This window comes from Conger conger, chromosome 2, assembly GCF_963514075.1.
Source record: "Conger conger chromosome 2, fConCon1.1, whole genome shotgun sequence".
Taxonomy (NCBI): Eukaryota; Metazoa; Chordata; class Actinopteri; order Anguilliformes; family Congridae; genus Conger; species Conger conger.
The window spans coordinates 83,495,596-83,520,272 of NC_083761.1; the positions used below are offsets into that span (position 1 = coordinate 83,495,596).

At 42.6% G+C, this 24,677-nt stretch overlaps 1 protein-coding gene and 1 gene segment (V, D, J or C); both read left to right on the forward strand.

The window, feature by feature from the left end:
• The first annotated feature begins 2,561 nt into the window (after positions 1 to 2,561).
• LOC133121384 (immunoglobulin heavy variable 3-21-like) lies at positions 2,562 to 4,314 on the forward strand. The segment is given in 3 exon segments: positions 2,562 to 2,661; positions 2,753 to 3,050; positions 4,293 to 4,314. Coding segments are annotated over 3 exon segments (366 nt in total).
• Positions 4,315 to 5,996: 1,682 nt separating this feature from the next.
• Positions 5,997 to 14,264, forward strand: LOC133121385 (uncharacterized; the record flags this gene model as incomplete). Its single annotated transcript, XM_061230573.1, has 4 exons — positions 5,997 to 6,045; positions 6,154 to 6,446; positions 13,749 to 13,878; positions 13,975 to 14,264. Coding segments are annotated over exons 1-4 (762 nt in total), but the record flags the coding sequence as incomplete, so codon positions are not given.
• Positions 14,265 to 24,677: the final 10,413 nt, after the last annotated feature.

A 24,677-nucleotide genomic window follows, 5' to 3' on the forward strand; every position in this document is an offset into this window, starting at 1 on the left:
GTTTTTCAACATTACATTTATTTCCAGGATAACAAGGATAACAATGATAATAATGTAATGTAATAACGTCCTGAAAATAAGGGGAAAATTGTTTTTGGAATACTTTATTGGTATATAGATTTCAGAGATATGTGGAGTAATCTATACTCTTTGGGGTAAGGGAGGACTGTAAGTAAGTACATTATCATTGGACACAAAAAGTCCAGATACAAGCTTCTTGGTAGCTCATATATAAAACTTGAGCAGCTTGCTGATATGCTGAATTTATTCTCCTCCACGAGGTGACAACAGTGCTCCTCATAATGGATATTATGACCCTCTGAATTTATCTTGTTTTTCTCCTTCCTCCAACCCCCAGAGATTTAAACAAATTCAGCCCACGGTATTTCCTATAAAAGCCCCTGAGAATTCTCCTCCCAACACAGGGCATCACCTGTAAGACAGAGAGGGAGATCTGTGTGTGACAATGGGAGCTATTGTAGCATTCGCAGTGTTACTGGGAACTTTATCTTGTACGTGTGCATGCTTATTTTATTATATGTTTTTATTTCACATTAAAATTATTCTGAAATATTTTCCAAAGCTTTAGTTAATGAATGTTTTGCTTTGTCATTCAATGACAAACTCAATGACTGATTTACTCACAAACCCTTTTCTTATTTCTCCACAGATGGTCAGTGTGTTGAACTCACACAGCCAGGCTCTATGGTTGTAACTCCAGGACACTCTCTGACCATCTCCTGTAAAGTCTCATATTCAGTGAGCAGCTATCACACAGCCTGGATCCGCCAGCCTGCAGGGAAAGCTCTGGAGTGGATTGGCTATATAGACTCGGGTGGAAGCACTGCTTATAAAGATTCACTAAAGAACAAGTTCACCATCTCCAGAGACACCTCCAGTAACACAGTGTCGTTACAAGGGAGCAGCCTGCAGACTGGAGACACAGCTGTGTATTACTGTGCCCGATACACACAGTGCAGCAAAGCTACAGCAGGGCTGTACAAAAACCCTCCCTGATGAGTGTAGTGGTAGAACACAAACATTGAAGAGCTCAGTGAAGCGTGCACCCCATATAACCAGAACATGAATTAAAATATGTCAATGGCATACGGGTTTGGGACCCGTGTTTGGAACTCAGAAGTTGTGGGTTCAATTCCTAGCTGGATTGTACACATTCAGAAGGCCTTTCTTAGACTATCTGACTGATAATCCAGCTGCATCAATGGAGTTGATGAATGTCACTGACATTTAGTTTCATGATACCATTAATGAACCAGTAATGAATGCATTATGAACATGTGAAAGGTGATGTAGAGTATTTGCTTCATTACATTAATGGCATTTGGCAGACGCTTTTATCCAGAGTGTACAGTTGATAAGACTAAGCAGGAGACAATCCTCCCCTGGAGCAATGAGGGGTTATTTATCTCATGATCTCTTTATTCCTCTTTGTCCTGTGGAATTGTGGGAAGTGTGCGATTTTCCAGAGGCTTAGTAAAGAGCAGCAGGGCTTCTCCATGTCAGGAAAAGCATCTTTAATGTTTTGGGAACAGAGCTTGTAACTCTGAAATTGTAGGTGCAGCTCCCCGCTGGAGATAGATATCCAAGCTCTGAACATGATGCTCGTTTGCATCAGTCAGACTTCAGCTGCAGAAATGGACTGCACGTGTGTCATTAACACTGACTGTTTCCTGTATGGAAGCATTAATGAAAGTGTCAAAAATATTATTATTTTTCTCATGATGGCGGAGCATATGCTTTATGTGGGAGCGTTATTTAATTTTACATCATAAAGAGTGTTACCAGTTTATCAATGCTTCTTACAGACATTAGTATTGTCATTGTAGAGGTCATATCACTGAATGCAAACAAAAGGTCCTGATTAAAACCTACCTGTATTTGTTATATAATGAGAATATTTTTACTGCAAATATCCTGAGATCAGCTGATGTCTTTCCCATAGAAGAACAAGCATCCTGTCCTGATTTTTCAATAGTTCTCCAGTAGAGGGCAGAAGTGCTCCTCATAATATATGTTCTGGCCCGCTGAATTTATCATAGGATTGATCAAATGTAGTACAGCCTGTGTTTAGTATGTAATGGCAGTTTATGGCTCTGTGTTTGATACGCATCACCAGAATCAAAATACTGGGAAAAAGTAGACACGTGTCACACATACAGCATCCAAAGTTTACGGCTGGATATCAGGGTGATTTCTGTACTGAGTGGTCCTATGCTGTCTGTGTTGGACACTCTCATTAGAGTGACTTGTGATGTACTGAGTGCTGGGGAGCTCCTGGCTCCACTCTCCCACCCTCACCTGCCAGGAAACTCTCTGGATTCACTATGAATAATAATGCAGTCATCAGCCATGGAAGAGAGACACACGGCTGTCATGAAGGATAATACTCATAACTGCTATATGATCTGAGCCCCGTCTACAGCTCTGACTGCTCTATTTAAACAGTGTGAGATCTGCCCACCCAGTGAGGAGGAGTTGATGCAAACTCTGAGCTCTTCCTTCTACATTTACCTCTCTGCACTGAGGGAGGAGGGACTGGTGTTGGAGACTGACTGTTGGACTATCATCACAGACTGCAGTCAAAGACTTTCACCATGACTGTCATAACCAGCCTGCTTCTCATTACAGTGTTCTTTACAAGTATGTTTTAATCTGTCATTCATTTCATTTTCAGTAAAATTGTATTTTGAGGTTGTTCAGTGTCATATCTATGTCATTCTTCATTTCACAGGTGTTGAATGTCAGACACTGACTGAGTCTCAACCAGCAGTTAAAAAGCCTGGAGAATCCCACAAACTGACCTGTACAGCCTCTGGGTTCACATTCAGCAGCTACTGGATGGGCTGGATCAGACAGGCTCCTGGGAAGGGACTGGAGTGGATTGCCACTATTGGCACATCTAGTTCACAAATCTACTATTCCCAGTCTGTTCAGGGAAGATTCACCATCTCCAGAGACGACTCCAACAGCAAGCTGTATTTACAGATGAACAGCCTGACAGCTGAAGACACTGCTGTGTATTACTGTGCCAGAGACCCACAGTGAGAGAGAGTGTGGGGAGAGCCGCACAAAAACCTCTTCCCCTTTATCACACAGAGCTACAGCAGAGAGCCCTGGGATGAACTCTGCTGCATGAAGTGAAACTCAGGGTTTCTGTTATAAATATCACTGCAGTGTTCTGGTCTTTTGGCCTAATTCATGCTAATAGATGACGGTTCATTCTTGGCCATCATTTATATACCTTTTAGAGTCACCTGCTAATCTGCAGGCTGTAAGGCTGTTTTGCCTCTACAATATTCGGTTTGTGATCATTGTGATCATGACAACGACTCAGAGAAAACGTACATTCCCAGAAACTTACACCAACCTCACAAGTATATTAAAAAAAATATTTTAATCTTGCATAAATATTTCCCAAATGGTCCCACTGTCTCTTATGTTCAACACACTCAATTATTTACTGCAAAATATAAATAAGCAGGCTGCTTTAATATTTGTTTCAACTGAATTGGCTTCATGGCACAATATTTCGTATTACTGTCAATGAGGTGAATGAGGACCACTTCTGTAAATGTGAATGTGCAAATTACCACTCTTACACTTACAAAAGGTCCAGATAAAATCCTTCCTGTTCATTGTCATATCCGCAAACCACGAATGCAACAAAATTGATACTAAAATCATCTGCCTTATTTACAGAAACATGGCCGTACAGAAAAAAACTGCTGTCATTTACATTTGGTTTCAGCATAAAATGTATTTCCAGGATAATTAACTGAAAATAAATGTTTTTGGAAAACTTTATTATTATTATTTTTTTATTCCTGATTTTTCCCTTTTTCTCTCAATTTGGTTGCCAATTGAACCCCGTCTGATCCAATTAGAGTTAGTGTTAGATACACCGCCCACAGCCCGTCCCTCCGCGGCCCGAAGGAGAGCGACACGCCCTCTTCAAGCCGTCTCGTCTCATGCTCGTGACCGTGATTCCGAGGCGTTTTAAGGTGCTTCGTGTGGGGCGATCAGCTAACTGTGCCAAGTCCCTCCCTCTGGAGCAGCGAGCCAATTATGGCGCTCCAGGAGAGCCGGTCAAACTGGCTTTTGACAATTTTTGGAATAGTTTATTGGTATGAAAATTTCAGAGATATGTGGAGTTGTCTATGCTCTTTGGGGTAAAGGAGGACTGTAATTGAATACACTATCATTGTACATAAAAAGTCCATATACTAACGCTTTTGCATCTTTCGCAGCTTGCTGATTAAATTCTCCTCCAGGAGGGGGCAGCAGTGCTCATGATGGATATTCTAACCCTTTGAATTCATATTGTTTTTCTCCATCCTCCAACCCCCAGAGATTTAAACAAATTCAGCCCACGGTATTTCCTATAAAAGCCCCTGAGAATTCTCCTCCCAACACAGGAGCAATGGGAGCTATTGTAGCATTAGCATTGTTGCTAGGAAGTTTATCATGTAAGTGTTAATATTTAGTTCTTTGGCAATATATTTTAGTATTCATATTTTTAAGAAAATCTTTTAGTTTTCATCAAAAAAAAAAAGATTTATTTTAATATTTCATGACATTTTAACAAGCACTTTTTGATAATTCCAAAACTTAATACATTTCTAATAATTGTCCTTTTCACACAGATGGTCACTGTGTTGAACTCACACAGCCAAGCTCTATGGTTGTAACTCCAGGGCACTCTCTGACCATCTCCTGTAAAGTCTCTGGGTATTCCCTGACTGATAGCAGCTACTGTACAGGCTGGATCCGACAGCCTGCAGGGAAAGCACTGGAGTGGATTGGACGCATTTGCTATGATGGAGGCATTGCTTATAAAGATTCACAAAAAAAAAAGTTCACCATCTCCAGAGACACCTCCAGTAACACAGTGTCTTTACAAGGGAGCAGCCTGCAGACTGGAGACACAGCTGTGTATTACTGTGCACGAGAGTCACAGTGCAGCAGAGCTACAGCAGGGCTGTACAAAAACCCACCCGCATTAGCTCTGCAGCAAAACGCACACTACAATACCATGATGTGGAATCCTTAGGAAGTGCTATAAAAATCCCCAAATTCCCATCCCAAATTCCGCACCTTTACAACATTCTTTATACATTTTAGAAAAAATCCATCCATCCATCCATCCATCCATATATGATCTGAGCCCTGTCTACAGCTCTGACTGCTCTATTTAAACAGTGTGAGATCTGCTCACCCAGTGAGGAGGAGTTGATGCAAACTCTGAGCTCCTCCTTCTACATTTACCTCTCTGCACTAGTAAATCTTTAGTTCTTAATTTAACCTTGGCGGCACGGATGGTGCAGTGGTTAGCACTGCTGGCTCACAGCAAGGAGGTCCTGGGTTCGAATCTCCGTCGGCCGGGGCCTCTCTGTGCTGAGTTTGCATGTTCTCCCTGTGTCTGCGTGGGTTTCCTCCGGGTACTCCGGTTTCCTCCCACAGTCCAAAGACATGCAGGTTAGGCTGATTGGAGAGTCTAAATTGCCCATAGGTATGAGTGTGTGAGTGAATATATAGATATAGATTTAGTCTCCTCACTGTAAATATGAATATTAATGTACACTTCATTTTTGTGCAGGGTTTCCTAAATGAATGTGTGTTGTACTGAATGTGATGAACACTATGTTTCTGTGCAGGGTTACAGAAATGAATGTGTGTTGAACTGAATGTGATGAACACTATGTTTCTGTGCAGGGTTACAGAAATTAATGTGTGTTGTACTGAATGTGATGAACACTATGTTTCTGTGCAGCACCTGTGAGTTCCCTGTGCTGCTGCTTCTACACTGGAGTGAGTGTGATCAGCAGTGGCCCTCACTCTGCCCTCCCCTAGAGGAGGGTGCAGTGCAAACCTCCCACAGCTTTAAATGGAGCCAGTGTCAGTGTGAGAAGCAGAGCAGCAGTCAGTGGGACTCAGTCTGTACTTTAACTCAGTGTACCTCCTTCTCTCCTGCAGCCATGAAGCTCCTACCAGCCCTGCTGCTCCTCACAGCTCTCACTCTCTCAGGTCTCTCTCTCTCTCTCTCTCTCTCTCTCTCTCGCACTCTCGCTCTGTCCCATTTTCTCTCTGCTTCTTCCATGTTCCACAGCTAAAATCTCAATTTTTTAATTACAGGTGTTCAGGGTGAGATCGTCCTGACAGAATCTGAAGCGGTGGTAAAGAGACCAGGAGACTCACACACATTGACCTGTACAGCCTCTGGGTTCACACTCAGCAGCAACTGGATGGGCTGGATCAGACAGGCTCCTGGGAAGGTACTGGAGTGGTTGGGATCTCAGTATAACAGCTCGAGTTATTATGCCCAGTCTGTTCAGGGAAGATTCACCATCTCCAGAGACGACTCCAACAGCAAGCTGTATTTACAGATGAGCAGCCTGACAGCTGAAGACACTGCTGTGTATTACTGTGCCAGAGAGTCACAGTGAGAGAGTGAGGGGAGAGCCGCACAAAAACCTCTTCCCCTTTATCACACAGAGCCACAGCAGAGAACTGGATCTAATGAATTGATAAAATAACAATGCTGTTTTTCAATGAAAGATTCATATAAAAGTTGGGTAGAACATTTGTGTGGGTTATTTTATACACATTTCTACATTAAGAACTTTCAACCATACATTTACATTTTAGTCATTTGGGAGACGCTTTTTATCCAAAGCGACTTACAAGTGCATAGGTTCTTCCACAAGTTAAAGCAAAACATCCATAACTCGTAAAATTCACATGAAGTGCCGTTCTAAACATACAGTCATCCATCCATCCATCTATTATCTTAACCCGCTTATCCTGAACAGGGCTTGGTCTCACGGTGGTGGAACGACCTCCGGGTGGATGTCAGAATGGCAGAGTCTCTGACCTCCTTCAAGCGCAGACTGATGACTGATCTCTTCAGGCTACACCTTTCCCTCCCTAACTCACCACCATGATTAGCCTTATATGTGCCATTGACTGTAATGGCACTTATGTATAGATTGTATAGATATTGTTACTTGTATAGATATTGTTTTTTTTATTTTTATTAGCTATTGTATTGTTGTACTCGGGGTATTCTAGCTGTCAACTGTGGTATGCTAGTTTGGAAGTTCATTGTACTCTTCAAGGGTTCTGATTACACTAGGACTCGGAACTGTACTGTCCTCTCAGGTCCTCTTCGCACTTGTACTTGTGTTTGAACTGCACTTCGTTGTACGTTGCTCTGGATAAGAGCGTCTGCTAAATGCCATGTAATGTAATGTAATGTAACAGGCATTTAGCAGACGCTCTTATCTAGAGCGACAAACAATGAATCATGTGGTTATGATATGCACCCAATGGCATTGTTTATTCAATTCAATTCAATTCAATTCAATTCAAACTTTAGTTCAGACTCAGAGTCCAGATGAAAGACAAGACACATTTTTGTGACCTAAGTGGAATGTATTCCAGTGTGTAGAAATATGTGTCATAACTACATGAGCTTTAATTCTGGAACAATATAATGAATCGATCATTACAGTTACTGGTGTAAATTCCGGAGTAATGCTGGTGGAAGCAGTCTGCTGTTTTAATTCTCCTCCTGGAGGGGGCAGCAGTGCTCCTATAATGGATATTCTGACCCTCTGAATTTATCTTGTTTTTCCCCTTCCTCCAACCCCTAGAGATTTAAACAAATTCAGCCCACATTATTTCCTATAAAAGCCCCAGAGAACTCTCCTCCCAACTCAGGAGCAGAGAGTGAGATCTGTGGTTGACAATGGGAGCTATTGTAGCATTCGCAGTGTTGCTGGGAACTTTATCCTGTAAGTGGGCAAGCTTTATCAAGATTCTATATTTTACATGAGATTATTCTCAAACATTTTTAAAAGCTTTATTTTAATAATTTAAAATAAATAATTTATGACAGTTTTTCTGTTTATTTCATTAATTATATTATTTTATCATATACTCACAAACCTTTTTCTTATTTCTGTCTCCACAGACAGTCAAGGTGTTGAACTCACACAGCCAGGCTCTATGGTAGTAACACCAGGACACTCTCTGACCATCAACTGTAAAGTCTCTGGGTATTCCCTGACTGATAGCAGCTATGCTACACACTGGGTCCGACAGCCTGCAGGGAATGCTCTGGAGTGGATTGGGTATATAGGTTATGCTGGAGGCACTGATTATAAAGATTCATTAAAGAGCAAGTTCACCATCTCCAGAGACACCTCCAGCAGCACAGTGTCTTTACAAGGGAGCAGCCTGCAGACTGGAGACACAGCTGTGTATTACTGTGCCAGAAACACACAGTGCAGCAAAGCTACAGCAGGGCTGTACAAAAACCCACCCTGATGAGTTCTGCAGGAAAACACATACCATAATACCATAATGTGGAATACTTATTAAGTACATTTAAAGAAAACGGCACATCCCTACCCTATACACCTACCCTTTACACTATTCACCATACATTTGAGAAAAATATTGTGAGGGAAAAATGCCCTTTTTAACATTTCACAGGTGCGCTTCGTCTGATGAAAGACATCCCAGTATAAACAACAATAGCAATGCTTGAGTTTAACTTTCGTATCTATTTGCAAAGAAATAACAGAAAGTGAGAAAGCTTACCAGCTTTCTGATCTGAATCAGACATAGTAAGACTTGTATCCAGTTTCCAATACTTTCTCCCAGAAGGGGGGGCTTTACCAAAACCAAAATATATGAAGCTGGCCACTAAGATTTATCAGTATTTTGTCTTCTGATTAACCCTTGTTGACCTTGCTGTAAGACCGGAATGTGCTAGCTACCCTCTTCTAGGAGAAGCAGAGCTAGCTACCCTCTTCTAGGAGAAGCAGAGACATTAAGCACTTAATTCATGAAGTGTTCTAATCGTAACAAGGATTTAAAATAAAAGGTTATTTTTAATCAAGTGATTGTCATTATGTTAACACACATTGTCAATTAAGAATCAGTTACGAAAATGACCCTTACAATATCTATTAAATCCATTTTAATATTCAAATCATAACTACATGAACATTAATTCTGAATTCACCCCATTCGCTTTGTTACTGATCTACTGACCCTCTCAATTTATCTTGTTTTTCTCCTTCCTCCAACCCCCAGAGATTTAAACAAATTCAGCCCACAGTATTTCCTGTGAATGCCCCAGAGAATTGATGTATCAACACCTGCAGGCCTTTAGACCACACCCTGAGAAACAGCTTCATACAGGCACCTCAGAGCAGTCATTCAAGATTTTCTTCAGCTTTTCAATAAAAGAACATACATAGGCAGATTGAGATAATCAATAAGAGAGGGGGTTGGCAGTCCATCAGTAAGAACATGGTTGCACACCCCATCCTAAAACTCACCTCTCAGTGCAGGGGCCTCAAACTCCAGTGCTGGAGGTCTGCAGTCTCTGCTGGTTTTTGTGATTTCCTCTCAATCAGCAGCCAATTTTGGTCTTGAAAAAAGGTGTGCAGACTCCCTCCAATCAGAGACTTAAATTAAACATGTAAGTGTAGGAAAACATAAAAAACCAACAGACACTGCGTCGCTCCAGGATTTGAGTTTGAGATCTCTGAATTTAGTGCAACGTGTCCTAATGTTATACTGTCGATTTAGATTAATGTTCCAACACTTTCTAATCAAAAACAACTTCTGGCTCCTAAATATAATTCAAAATAATTTTCCCCAAAATTAAATTGCACTATGTTTCCCTGACTCAGGTTTTACCTTTGAAATGTTCAAACTCTCTCATTTTTATTATCAAAGGAGAGAAAAGAACAAGTATAAGAATCATTTCAGAAATGAATTTTCTTTGCTTTGGAGATCTAAAACGGCTGCATCCTGTTTTAACTCTTCTGGTCTGACTCTATCTCAGAGATGACTCAGTCAACTGAACTCTTCTTTGAACATGATTCTTCTGTTGTATTTTGACTCTGCTGAATCAACAATTTCTTCGTGAGCTGGCCAAACTGATTTCATTCCTGTTTTGTACTTGAACCTTTATGGTCATTATAAATTCCCTCATTATAAATTGTCTTTAAATGTGTCAAAAATATCCAGTATGCACTCTTTCTTTTGCAGGAATCAACCCACAAGATTACTTAATGACTGATATTGCCTTTTAAATGTTTCATAAATAATTAACTTTTTTAATGTTTATTCACTCATTATAACTGTAAATCTTAATATAACTATTAATGACAAGATGTACACTACATTTCTGTGCAGGGTTACAGAAATGAATGTGTGTTGTACTGAATGTGATGAACACTGTGTTTCTGTGCAGGGTTACAGAAATGAATGTGTGTTGTACTGAATGTGATGAACAATATGTTTCTGTGCAGGGTTACAGAAATGAATGTGTGTTGTACTGAATGTGATGAACACTATGTTTCTGTGCAGGGTTTCAGAAATGAATGTGTGTTGTACTGAATGTGATGAACACTATGTTTCTGTGCAGGGTTACAGAAATGAATGTGTGTTGTACTGAATGTGATGAACACAATGTTTCTGTGTAGGATTACAGAAATGAATGTGTGTTGTACTGAATGTGATGAACACTATGTTTCTGTGCAGCACCTGTGAGTTCGCTGTGCTGCTGCTTCTACACTGGAGTGAGTGTGATCAGCAGCAGCCCTCACTCTGCCCTCCCCTAGAGGAGGGTGCAGTGCAAACCTCCCACAGCTTTAAATGGAGCCAGTGTCAGTGTGAGAAGCAGAGCAGCAGTCAGTGGGACTCAGTCTGTACTTTAACTCAGCACTCCTCCTTCTCTCCTGCAGCCATGAAGCTCCTACCAGCCCTGCTGCTCCTCACTCTCTCAGGTCTCTCTCTCTCTCTCTCTCTCTCTCTCTCTCTCTCTCTCTCTCTCTCTCTCTCATTACATTACATTATTGGCATTTGGCAGACGCTCTTATCCAGAGTGATGTACAACAAAGTGCATACCCATAACCAGGGATAAGTTCGCTGAAAGACCCTAGAGGGAAGTACAATTTCAACTGCTACCTGTACAACAAAGATAAGGACAAGGGCCATTTTTTTTATTTTTTTTTATTTTTTCAACAAACAAACAAACAGCAAAAGTGACCAAAGTTAACTATCCAAACACTGCTTACCTAGCCAACTAAAAATACCGATACACAAAGCAAGTCACAGAGATAATTAAGGTTCACAGGGAGGTAGGGAGGGATGGGGAGAGGGGCTGCTTGAAGAGGTGTGTCTTCAGCTTGCGCTTGAAGGTGGGGAGAGATTCTATAGTTCTGACCTCAACGGGGAGTTCGTTCCACCACCGTGGAGCCAGAACAGACAGTAGTCGTGAGCGTGAGGTGGAGGTTCGGAGAGGGGGAGGTGCCAAGCGGCCTGTGGAGGCTGAACGAAGAGGTCTGGCAGGGGTGTAGGGTCTGATGATTTTTTGCAGATAAGCTGGGGAAGACCCTTTAACTGCTTGGAAGGCTAGCACCAATGTTTTGAATTTGATGCGAGCCATGACAGGCAGCCAGTGGAGGGAAGTAAGCAGGGGGGTGACGTGTGAGTATTTGGGAAGGTTGAAGACTAGACGAGCTGCTGCATTCTGGATGAGTTGGAGGGGTCTGATGGCGGACGCTGGGAGGCCAGCCAAGAGGGAATTGCAGTAGTCCAGGCGGGACAGAACCATCGCTTGGACCAGGAGCTGGGTTGAGTAGGGGGTGAGAAAGGGGCGGATTCTCCGTATGTTGTATAGGAAGAACCTGCAAGATCGGGTCATCGCCGCAATGTTCTCGGAAAGGGACAGTCTGCTGTCCATCACCACGCCGAGGTTCCTTGCACTGGGTGACGGCGTGAGTGTGGTATCCCCGAGGGAAATGGAGAGATCCAGATGGGGAGAGGTATTAGCAGGGATGAATATCATTTCAGTTTTACCTGGGTTGAGCTTTAGATGGTGGTTGTCCATCCAGCTCTGGATGTCCCTCAGGCAAGCAGAGATACGGGCTGAAACCTGCGTATCAGACGGCGGGAACGAGACGAAGAGTTGGGTATCGTCCGCGTAGCAGTGGTAGGATAGCCCATGTGCAGTGATCACAGGGCCAAGGGAGCGAGTGTAAAGAGAAAAAAGAAGTGGGCCAAGGACTGAGCCCTGGGGAACACCTGTGGCGAGGGGCCGAGGTGTCGATACCGAACCAGCCCAGGCAACCTGGAAGGAGCGACCAGAGAGGTAGGACTCAATCCAGTCCAGGGCTGTGCCACAGATGCCCGTTGCTGACAGGGCAGACAGGAGGATGGAGTGATCCACAGTGTCGAAGGCAGCAGAGAGATCTAGAAGAATGAGAACAGAGGAGAGGGAGGCTGCTCGTGCGGCATGGAGTGACTCACTGACGGAGAGGAGCGCAGTCTCTGTCGAGTGGCCTGATCTGAAGCCAGACTGATGGGGGTCTAGCAGGTTGTTGTTAGAAAAGAAGGAAGAAAGTTGAGTAGAAGCGGCTCGTTCTATAGTTTTAGAAAGGAAAGGAAGAAGAGATACCGGGCGGTAGTTCTGGATGATGGAGGGATCCAGGGTAGGCTTTTTTAGCAGCGGAGTGATGTGGGCCCTCTTGGAGGATGCCGGAAAACAGCCGGAAGACAGGGAGGAGTTGACAAGGGAGGTGACAAATGGGAGAATGTCAGGTGTGATAGTTTGGAGAAGAGAAGAGGGGATAGGGTCAAGGGGACAGGTTGTAGGGCGGTGGCAGAGCAGGAGTTGAGAAACATCAGAGTCTTTAAGGGGGGTGAAAGTGGAAAAGGAAGGGATGGGCCTAGAGGGGGGGAAGGGCACAGTAAGGGGGGCGGTGGTTGTAAAGGATCTGCGGATGACTGTGACCTTCTCATCGAAGAAATCAGCAAAGTCATCAGCAGTGAAGGAGGACTGAGGAGGAGGAGGCGGTGTGTTGAGGAGAGAGGAGAAAATGGAGAAAAGTTTCCGGGGGTTAGAAGCGGAGTTCTGAATTTGTGTTTGATAGTATTTTGCTTTGGCGGCAGTGACATCGGAAGAGAATGCCGCCAGGAGAGACTGGTAAGTCATGAGGTCTGAAGCGTCTCTGGATTTCCCCCACTTCCTCTCCGCTGCGCGGAGGCTGGCCCTGGAGGTACGGAGGGTGTCAGATATCCAAGGACAGGGAGGGGATGTGCGAGGTGGCTTTGAGACAGGGGGACAGAGAGAGTCAAAGGCGGAGGGGAGAGATGAAAGGAGGGTGGCAGATGCAGAGTCAGCGGGGAGTTTGGAGAAGGATTCGAGAGGGGGGAGTGAGGCGGTGACGGTGCTAGCAAAGGAAGAGGGTGAGAGGGAGCGGAGGTTACGGCGGGCTGAGGAAGTGTGGGTGGGAGGAGGGGGAGGAGGATGGGGAGGAAGAGGGAGGGAGAATGAGATGAAGTGGTGATCAGATGTATGCAGAGGGGTAACCGTGAAATCGGAGCATGAGCAGTTCCTCACAAAGACAAGGTCTAGGACATTGCCCGCCTTGTGGGTTGGAGGAGAGTGTTGCAGGGAGAGGCCGAAGGAGTGGATTAGCGGTAGGAATGCAGCAGACTGGGAGGCTTCTAGGTGGATGTTGAAGTCTCCAAGGAGAATCAGTGGGGTGCCATCCTCAGGGAAGGAGCTGAGAAGGGTGTTTAGCTCATCAAGGAAGTTTCCCAGGGGCCCTGGAGGATGGTAGATAACTGCAATGAAAAGGTTAGTAGGGTAGGATACTGCAACAGAATGGAATTCAAAAGTGGATATGGACAGGTCAAAGAGGGGGAGAACAGAGAATTTCCATGAGGGGGAAATTAAAAGACCAGTACCACCGCCACGGCCGGAAGGCCGGGGAGTGTGCGAGAAGGAGAAGGAGGATGAGAGGGCAGCGGGAGTGGCGGTGTTGTCAGGTGTGATCTCTCTCTCTCTCTCTCTCTCTCTCTCTCCTTTTCTCTCTGCCTCTTCCATGTTCTACAGATAAAATCTCATTTTTATTTTAATTACAGGTGTTCAGTGTGAGATTGTCCTGACAGAATCTGAAGCGGTGGTAAAGAGACCTGGAGACTCTCACACACTGAACTGTACAGCCTCTGGGTTCACATTCAGCAGCTACTGGATGGGCTGGAGCAGACAGGCTCCTGGCAGGGGACTGGAGTGGTTGGGATATCAGCATAGCAGCACTAGATATTATGCCCTGTCTGTTCAAGGAAGATTCACCATCTCCAGAGACGACTCCAACAGCAAGCTGTATTTACAGATGAACAGCCTGACAGCTGAAGACACTGCTGTGTATTATTGTGCCAGAGACACACAGTGAGAGAGAGTGAGGGGAGAGCCGCACAAAAACCTTTTCCCCTTTATCACACAGAGCTACAGCAGAGAGCCCTGGAATGAACTCTGCTGTATGAAGTGAAACTTTCTGTTATAAATATCACTGAAGTGTTTTGTTCTTTTGTTTTCATTCATACTATTTGATGCATGATAATTCTTGGACATTAAATACCCTTCAGAGTCACCTGCTAACCAGCAGACTGTATTGCTGTTCTTTCATGACTATATTATATTCAAAAGTTTCAAAGTTATATTCAACATATATTCAAAAACTTACATTCACAGAAACATACTTACACCAACCTCTTTAAAAATCCAATAAACATTGCATAAATGTTTCCCAAATGGTCCACTGTCTCTTATGTTCAACACACCACACTATATGTTAATTTACTGTAAAATATAAACAAGCAGGGTGTTCATATTTGTTTAAACTGTGTTGGCTTAATGGCACAATATTACTTATTACTGTCATTGAGGTGAAAGAGGACCACATATGTAAATGGAAACTTTACCACTCTTACAAAAGGTCCAGATGTAAACTGTCGTGAGCCACGGACCCCTTGCCGAGCTCAGACCTCAAGTTCCCACGAGCAGTACCTCACAATGAGGTGTCTCGGGGACGAACTCAAGTACTCCGAACGTCCTGGAGCCCTGGTAAGTTCTACTGAACTTCCAGCCCAGTCTCGAAGTGAAGGGTGTGATGCAAATCTGGTAATCGATGTCCTGTATTCAATGTATTCCTCTAAAGACTCTTTATCACATATGATTATAGTAAGATATACTTTATTATAATCAATCAAAAGAATAGAGTTATACAGATTACAGTGTACATATCATCTTTTGCAGTTTGCTAATCACATGCAAGTTACATATACCCCTCTTAGCTCTTTCTAAATTACCTTTCCACCACGATGTTTAAAAATCAAGGTACACCCCTCCAATATCCATCCTCCTCTTTGGCCTTTACCTTATCTTATGGCTCCCCCTTCACGGAGATAAAAGCTACTGAACTTCCATTAATACAATGGGTACGAACACCCCTAAAGTCTACTACTTATTTATATCGTATATAGTATCTAAAAAATAAAAGACATAAAAATAAAAGGAAACTTATAATGTATTACTTCTATGTATTACTTTTCCTACTTCTACAAGTAATATAGATTATAATTACCACTCATGCCCTAAATATAGCCATCTCGTTTTCTGCGGGATTTGATCCTTCCTCCTTGCTGTTGATGAGCTCTTTGAACAGCTGCATTGGTTTGGGAATCTGGGGCAGGATCAGGACCCAGACTTTCGAAAGACGTGACTTTGCACTTCGTACTTCTCCTGCCTGTTGTCTGGGATGTGCACTGGTATTTCTTCGAACACGTCGGGGGTTTTGCAGTGCAGCCGCAGCATATGCCTCTCCTCACTGACACTGAGGTTAGGGGGGGAGGCTTCAGGTTCTTGCGTGGGTCCAGCAGGAAGGTGTTCTGTAGCGTGGAGGAACCCCGCGTCACGTCTGTTGGCCTCCAGGTGCAGTTCACGGCTCCAAGCATGTTGTAAAAGCCCTTTAACTCTTTCACCAGCTTTTCTGTATGATGAGGGATGCGCGTGAACACCTCTTCGACATCAGTCCCGCTGCCACAACTCTTGGGCTGAGTCCGCACCGCGTACATCACTCCTCTCTCCATATCCATATCCTGGAGTGGCGCGCAGAGGGAGCGCGCCACTCCAGCTTGACTACAGCTGTCTTGTGTTGCTCTCTCTTCACCAGCTCGTAGATATCTTCTGAAGCCAAATTCTGGGATCCTGCTCTAAGGTCTAAAAACTTATCCCTTATATATCTTTTTTGCATACAAAAGTGTACCTTTTTTGATAAGAAATGCCCCCATTATGTCAAGCGGGAAGACATTTATCTTTTATATAACCTGTTTTTAATGATCATATTAATTATTTCTGTTTTTCCAATTGTCATTTTCTCATACCTCAAAAGAACTGTCCCCAATATTTTATGTCATGGGCCCCTCTGGTTTGGGAATTTCCCCCATCTTAATATATGAGTGGAAAAACACTAGCCCTTATGTTGTTTTTAATGAACCTATTCATCACTGGTGTCTGTGTCAGTTTCATAATCTCTCCTTGACTTCCTCCAAACTTTGATTTCATGCAAGCCAGACGTTAAAGCCTGCCACCATCCCAACACCCTCTTCAGGTGCCCCTTTTTGTGGCGCCTTAAGGGATCTACAAAGGACATCCAGCCAATAGCTGAGTGTAAATCATCCGCCATTAATCATTCATTTTCTTTCGGTATTGACATCCCTTCCGTTTTCCTTATTTTTGTTTTTCTTTAGCCGGGCATTGTGCCCCTCCCCTGTAGGGTTGGGGTATTCTCAGTCAGAACTTTAACCTTGCTCCTTAAAACCCTAAATCTAAGTCCCCCGACTTCAGACTCCTCTACTGACAAGTATGGCTGCTCATTCTCTGAACCACATATTTTTCTTCTTACGGGCGTTCTTACTACCACCTCGATGGCGTGTGCGAGGGGTTAACAATGCATTCCTTTCTAACCCATCCCCCGTCAATCTCTCATCAGGGGGGCCTAGGGCCGGGTCCTCGACAAAACTTTCCTGTTCTTTGTCATATCATATTTGCAAACCATTAACACAACACATTTCATACTAAAAACGTCTGTGTTATTCAAGGAAACATGAAATCTGCCAGTATTTACATTTGTTTTTCAGGATTACATTTATTTCCAGGATAATGTACTGAAAGTAAGGGGAAATTGGGAATATTTAATTGGTATGTACAGTACTGTGCAAAAGTCTTATGCACCTGTATAACATTCTGTACAGATAAGATTCTTTCAAAAATAATTCAATGAAAGGTCCTAAATAAACGTACTATACATGTTACATTACATTTTTATAATTTGGCAGAATAGTTAAAAACTGAATCAAATCAATAGTTTTTGTGACCACCCTTTGGCATTAAAACTACATCACTTCCCTGAGATAGCCAATGCTGTCCTGCAATTCTATAAGACAATCAGCAGGGAGGTGTTATGCCGGGGGGAACAGAGGAACCAGTAGCAGACAGGGATGCAGAAAAATGGCAGGTTTTAATACAGCAGGGGCAGACAGAGCATAGTCAAAAAACAAGCCACGGTCCAAATCCAGGGGGTCAGTCCAAACAGGCAGAGGTACAAAAATCCAAAACACAAAGAGAGTCCAAGGAAGCAGGCAGGGGTCAAAAACCAGAACACCAGATAACCAGAAGGGCAAGGGCAAGGGCAAGGGCAAGGGCAAGGGCAAGGGCAAGGGCAAGGGCAAGGGCAAGGGCAAGGGCAAGGGCAAGGGCAAGGGCAAGGGGGCTAGAACTGGGGGACAGAATCAAGGGCTCGGGAACAGAACAGGACAAGACGAACTAGCGCCGTGCGACTGAAAAGGACAGGTATAAATACACAGGGAAATGAGACAAACTAGGCGGGGCATGGGAGTGAGGGCGGTCTAACAAATGAACATCAGGTGAAACACATGAAAGGGTAATAGGACAATAACGAGGGGGAAAACGAAAACGTGGGCTGGATTCACAAAGACACACATGTAAAACAAACGGCTCTGGACTAGAGAGTAGACAATGCATAGATTGAAGACGTTGTGATAGTTAAGAGACAGGTGCGAACACTTCGCTGAAACAAACGAGTAATAAGGGATAGCATAGGGAGGCGGAGTAATAGAACAGCGCAGAAATGCTAAGAGATAGCGTTAGTGAGTTAGTTACATGAATATTTCTAAACTACCCAATAAAAGTGATTGTTAGTTAGTTAGTTAGATAGACAGTAAGTGTATTAATCGGATTAGTACTGTACAAAACCTAGATTAGTAGTGGTTTGTAAGAATAGTGCTTTACAGCATTTAACTACCAAGACAAAGCAGGAAGTAAGAAACGCGAGTGAGAAATTAACTGGAAACCTGAAAATACCGTAAACACCTGAATAGTGGGGCACTCGGACAGGGGAGTGACTCGACTGGAAAACATTCAGACGAGTGCAAAGACTAATCAAAATAAACAGACCCAGACATGAAATATGAAAAATGATAAATTACAAGAATGAATAATACTAAACAATGATACACTAACACACAGAACACAGGAACATAACAGGAGGTTGTTCCAAGCATGTTGGAAAAGTTGCCACAGTTCTTCTGCAGACTTTGGTTGGCCCCTTGCTTCTGAAGTTTTTTTGTTAAAATGAGTCAATTGCTGACAGTAATATATTACTTGTTAAAAATTTAATACAAAAATGAATGGAAAATGAATATTTCTCCATCTCCAGAGACACATCCAGTAACACTGTGTCTTTACAAGGGAGCAGCCTGCAGACTGGAGACACAGCTGTGTATTACTGTGCCCGAGAGTCACAGTGCAGCAAAGCTACAGCAGGGCTGTACAAAAACCCACCCTGATGAGTTCTGCAGTAAAACACACCATAATATCATAATGTGGAATAATTCATAAGTACGTAAAAAAACACCCAATCCCAACTATACCTTTCACATTCACAATACCTTTGAGAAAAAAAATCTATTAAATGCATTCCCATGAATAAGAAGATTATGCTTTGAAGCCACTGAACACAATGAAGGCCACCCCCTGTAGTGTGGTGGTTATCTAATTACGACAGAAATTAAATACATTCAATTACATTACAATCACTTTGTAGATGCTCTTATGGACAATGATATCCAGCGATAAATAACTCAATCACTGCATTTCAGAACTGACCAGATCATATAATTCTGTAGTTCATTCATAGGAACTTAGAGTAAGTATTAATTAATATGAAATTTTAATCCAAGTTCCACAATAATGTTGGTGGAATAAGGTTTCTAATGTTTTCTATACTGTGTGGTCCTATGCTGTCTGTGCTGGACACTCTCATTAGAGTGACTTGTGATGTACTGAGTACTGGGGAGCTCCTGGCTCCACTCTCCCACCCTCACCTGCCAGGAAACTCCCTGGATTCACTATGAATAATAATGCAGTCATCAGCCATGGAAGAGAGACACACGGCTGTAATGATGGATAATACTCATAACTGCTATATGATCTGAGCCCCGTCTACAGCTCTGACTGCTCTATTTAAACAGTGTGAGATCTGCCCACCCAGTGAGGAGGAGTTGATGCAAACTCTGAGCTCTTCCTTCTACATTTACCTCTCTGCACTGAGGGAGGAGGGACCGTTGTTGGAGACTGACTGTAGGACTATCATCACAGACTGCAGTCAAAGACTTTCACCATGACCGTTATAACCAGCCTGCTTCTGATTACAGTGTTCTTTACAAGTATGTTTTAATTTCCCATTCATTTCATTTTCACTGCAATTGTATTTGCGAGGTTGTAAATTGTCATATCTATGTCATTCTTCATTTCACAGGTGTTGAAGGTCAGACACTGACTGAGTCTGAACCAGCAGTTAAAAAGCCTGGAGAATCCCACAAACTGACCTGTACAGCCTCTGGGTTCACATTCAGCAGCTCTGGGATGGCCTGGATCAGACAGGCTCCTGGGAAGGCACTGGAGTGGATTGCCTATATTAGCTCTGGCAGTGGTAGCATCTACTATTCCCAGTCTGTTCAAGGAAGATTCACCATCACCAGACACAACAGCAAGAACCAGCTGTATTTACAGATGAACAGCCTGACAGCTGAAGACACTGCTGTGTATTACTGTGCCAGAGACCCACAGTGAGAGAGAGTGAGGGGAGAGCCGCACAAAAACCTCTTCCACTTTATCACACAGAGCCACAGCAGAGAGCCCTGGAATGAACCCTGCTGTATGAAGTGAAACTCAGGATTTCTGTTATAAATATCACTGAAGTGTTCTGGTCTTTGGGCCTAATTCATGCTAATAGATGCTGGTTAATTCTTGGCCATCATTTATATACCTTTTAGAGTCACCTGCTAATCTGCAGGCTGTAAGGCTGTTGAGCCTCTACAGTATTCGGTTTGTGATCATTGTGATCATGACGATGAGTCAGAGAAAACGTACATTCCCAGAAACGTGTCAAACTTACACCAACCTCACAAGTATATTTAAAAAAATATTTAAATCTTGCATAAATATTTCCCAAATGGTCCTCTGTCTCTTATGTTCAACACACTCAATTATTTACTCCAAAATATAAATAAGCAGGCTGCTTTAATATTTGTTTCAACTGAATTGGCTTCATGGCACAATATTTCTTATTACTGTCAATGAGGTAGAGGACCACTTCAGTAAATGTAAAAATGCACATTACCACTCTTACACTGACAAAGGTTCCAGATAAAACCCTTCCTGCTCTTTGTCACATCTGAAAACCATTATTACACTAAAATAATCTGTGTTATTCATGAAACCATGAACATACATCATTGAACATTCATCATTTACATTTGTTTTTCTGCATTAGATTTATTTCCAGGATAATGTACTGAAAATAAGGGGAAAATAGTTTTTGGAATACTTTATTGGGATGTACATTTCAGAGAAATGTGGAGTAATCTATACTCTTTGGGGTAAGGGGGGACTGTAAATAAGTACATTTTCATTGGACACAAAAAGTCCAGATACAAGCTTCTTGGTAAATCTGTAGCTCATAAATAAAACTTGAGCAGCTTGCTGATATGCTGAACTTATTCTCCGCCAGGAGGGGGCAGCAGTGCTCCTTATTATAGATATTCTGGCCCATTGAATTTATCTTGTTTTTCTCCATCCTCCAACCCCCAGAGATTTAAACAAATTCAGCCCACAGTATTTCCTATAAAAGCCCCTGAGAATTCTCCTCCCAGCACAGGAGCATCACCTGTAAGACAGAGAGAGAGAGATCTGTGTGTGACAATGGGAGCCACTGTAGCATTAGCAGTGTTGCTGGGAACTTTATCTTGTAAGTGACCATGCTGTATTAAGATTTTTTATTTTGAAATACAATTATTTGGTGATGTTTTCCAGTTTTTCTTACTTTCAATCTTATGTAAATATTAAATATATACATATATTTTTTCTTCATGTTTTCTATTTATTTCTATGATTATATTGCTTAATGAGATACATATCTTTCTTATTTATTTCTCCACAGATGGTCACTGTGTTGAACTCACACAGCCAGGCTCTATGTTTGTAACTCCAGGACACTCTCTGACCATCTCCTGTAAAGTGTCTGGGTATTCCCTGACTGATAGCAGCTACTGTACAAACTGTATCCGACAGCCTGCAGGGAAAGCTCTGGAGTGGGTTGGACGTGTCTGTGGCAATGGAAAAATCTTTTACAAAGATTCACTGAAGAGCAAGTTCACCATCTACAGAGATACCTCCAGCAGCACAGTGTCGTTACAAGGGAGCAGCCTGCAGGCTGAGGACACAGCTGTGTATTACTGTGCACGAAACACACAGTGCAGCAAAACAACGCTAGAGCTGTACAAAAACCTACCCTGATGAGTTCTATGAATCAGTCATCACACATTTGAGAAAATAAATCTATTAAATGCATTTTGTTCAATAAGAAAATTGTATTTTGAAGCCTTTGAACACAATGACTATGGTTGATGAGCAGCAATTATGATACAAATTAAATACACTCAATTCCATTCCAATCAATTTGTAGACGCTCTTATACAGAGTGATATATAGTAATACATAACTTTATTACTGCATAATATTTTAATCAAAAACCTATTACTGACACTTTCCACAATAATGTTGTATAATTGTTTGTAAGTGTTAAACATGCTGGGTCCAGTGTTTACCACTGGATATCAGGGTGCTTTCTGTACTGAGTGGTCCTATGCTGTCTGTGTTGGACACTCTCCTTAGAGTGACTTGTGATGTCCTGAGTACTGGGGAGCTCCTCGCTCCACTCTCCCACCCTCACCTGCCAGGAAACTCCCTGGATTCACTATGAATAATAATGCAGTGGCCTCCACTGGCTTCCTATTGCCGCACGCATCCGATTCAAGGCCCTAGTGTTGGCATTTCAGGCTGCTAAGGGGACTGCCCCACATTACATACAATCCCCGATCACTCCCTACTCCCCAGCTAGACCACTCCGGTCTGCCAGCTCTGGTCGCCTTACGGTTCCCTCTCTACGGGCACCTGGCGGTCGAGCTGCACGTTCACGCCTGTTTTCCGTTCTGGTTCCTCAGTGGTGGAATGACTTGCCTACCGCTGTCAGGACAGCAGAATCCCTCCCCCTATTTCGACGCAGACTCAAAACACACCTCTTCAAACTCTACCTTAGTCCTCCCTCCTGATTTACCCCGCCCCCCCCTTCTGATACCCCTATCCCTGTCTAACCCCGCCCCCCCCCCCCCCCCCCAAAAAAAAAAAAAAAAAAAAAAATTGCACTTATGATGACGACTATATGTTTAGAACAGCAGTCCAGGTGTATTTTCCTAGTTCTGGATGTGATGCTTTGACTTGTGGTAGAACCTATGCACTTGTAAGTCGCTTTGGATTAAAAGCGTCTGCCAAATGACTAAAATGTAAATGTAAATGTAATGCAGTCATCAGCCATGGAAGAGAGACACGGCTGTAATGATGGATAAAACTCATAACTGCGATATGATCTGAGCCCCGTCTACAGCTCTGACTGCTCTATTTAAACAGTGTGAGCCTATTAGCTAACCACAGCCTTTTATTTGTTACCTCTTCTCCTGTAATTGTTTGCTAGAGGGTACAATAAGCACAATATTAACATTTTATTCTTCATGCCACAGCAAAGCTATGCGACTGAAAGTGCAGTTTATAATATCCACCACGTGGGGGCAGCAGAGCTCCTATTAAAGATAAATGTGCCTGTCTGAATTAATCAGCCGTGCTCGAGGAAGTCCACTCAGGACAATTTCTCAATGATCAGATCATCACTGTACGTGAACAAAAGCTCCAGAAACCATTCTGTTCTTGATACATCTATAAAATATATTTTTTACAACAATATACTGTGATAAACCTGACATTAGTCCCCATAGAAGCACAACAATACACAAAAACATTCAATCATTCACTTTACTTTTTTCCAGCAGTGACATTTCTACCAGGATAGTATACTGATAATGAGGCAATAAAGCCGTTAAGTGCATTTTTAGCCATCAAAACGGAATGCAATAGCTATGTGAACTTAACATTTATCGCATTAGCTTTGTTATTGTTTACTTCAAGAGTAATGTTTGTGGAAGCTGTCTGCTGTTTTAATTCTTTTCCAGGAGGGGGCTGCAGTGCTCCTTATAATGGATATTCTGACCCTCTGAATTTCTCTTGTTTTTCTCCTTCCTCCAACCCCCAGAGTTTTAAAGCTGTATTTACACATGAGCAGCCTGACAGCTGAAGACACTGCTGTGTATTACTGTGCCAGAGACACACAGTGAGAGAGAGTGAGGGGAGAGCCGCACAAAATCCTCTTCCCCTTTATCACACAGAGCTACAGCAGAGAGCCCTGGAATTAACTCTGCTATATGAAGTGAAACTCATGGTTTCTGTTATAAATATCACTGAAGTGTTCTTTTCTTTATGTCTCATCATTTATGCTATTAGGTGGCTGGAAATTCTTGGTCACCTTTCAAATTCTCTTGAGTCACTCCTCACTACTACATTTTAGAGGCCTATAGTCAGTTATTGCCACTGATTTAAAAAAGATCTGCTCGGCACAATATCTGTATGTGTAAATAAACAGATACTAATAGAAGGCCCAGATACAAACCTGTCTGTTCTTGGATCATCTATGAAATACTTATATACTGTATATACAATATACTGAGACAAACCTGATATTACTCCTGAGATAAGCACAAAAATACACACATTTTAAAATAAAATAAATAAATGTCTCTTTCTATAAGGTATTTTGTATTTTTGTCAGGAGAATATATTGTAAAAAAGACAAGACAACACTCTATATGGAATGCATCTGATTTTACAAATATTAAGACCATAACTATGTGAACATCCATCCATCCATCCATTATCTGAACCCGTTTATCCTGAACAGCAATCAGCCTAACCTGCATGTCTTTGGACTGAACCCAGGACCTCCTTGGTGTGAGACGGCAGTGCTACCCACTGCACCATCTGTGCCGCCTAACTGTGTGAACACTCACTCTAAATTTAACGCATGATCATTATTACTGGTGTAAATACCGGAGTTACACTGGTGGAAGCAGTCTGCTGTTTTAATTCTCCTCCAGGAGGGGGTAGCAGTGCTCCTTATAATGGATATTCTGACCCTCTGAATTTAGCTTGTTTTTCTCAATCCTCCAATCCCCAGAGATTCAAACAAATTCAGCCCACAGAATTTCCTATAAAAGCCCGTGGGAATTCTCCTCCCAACACAGGAGCATCACCTGTAAGA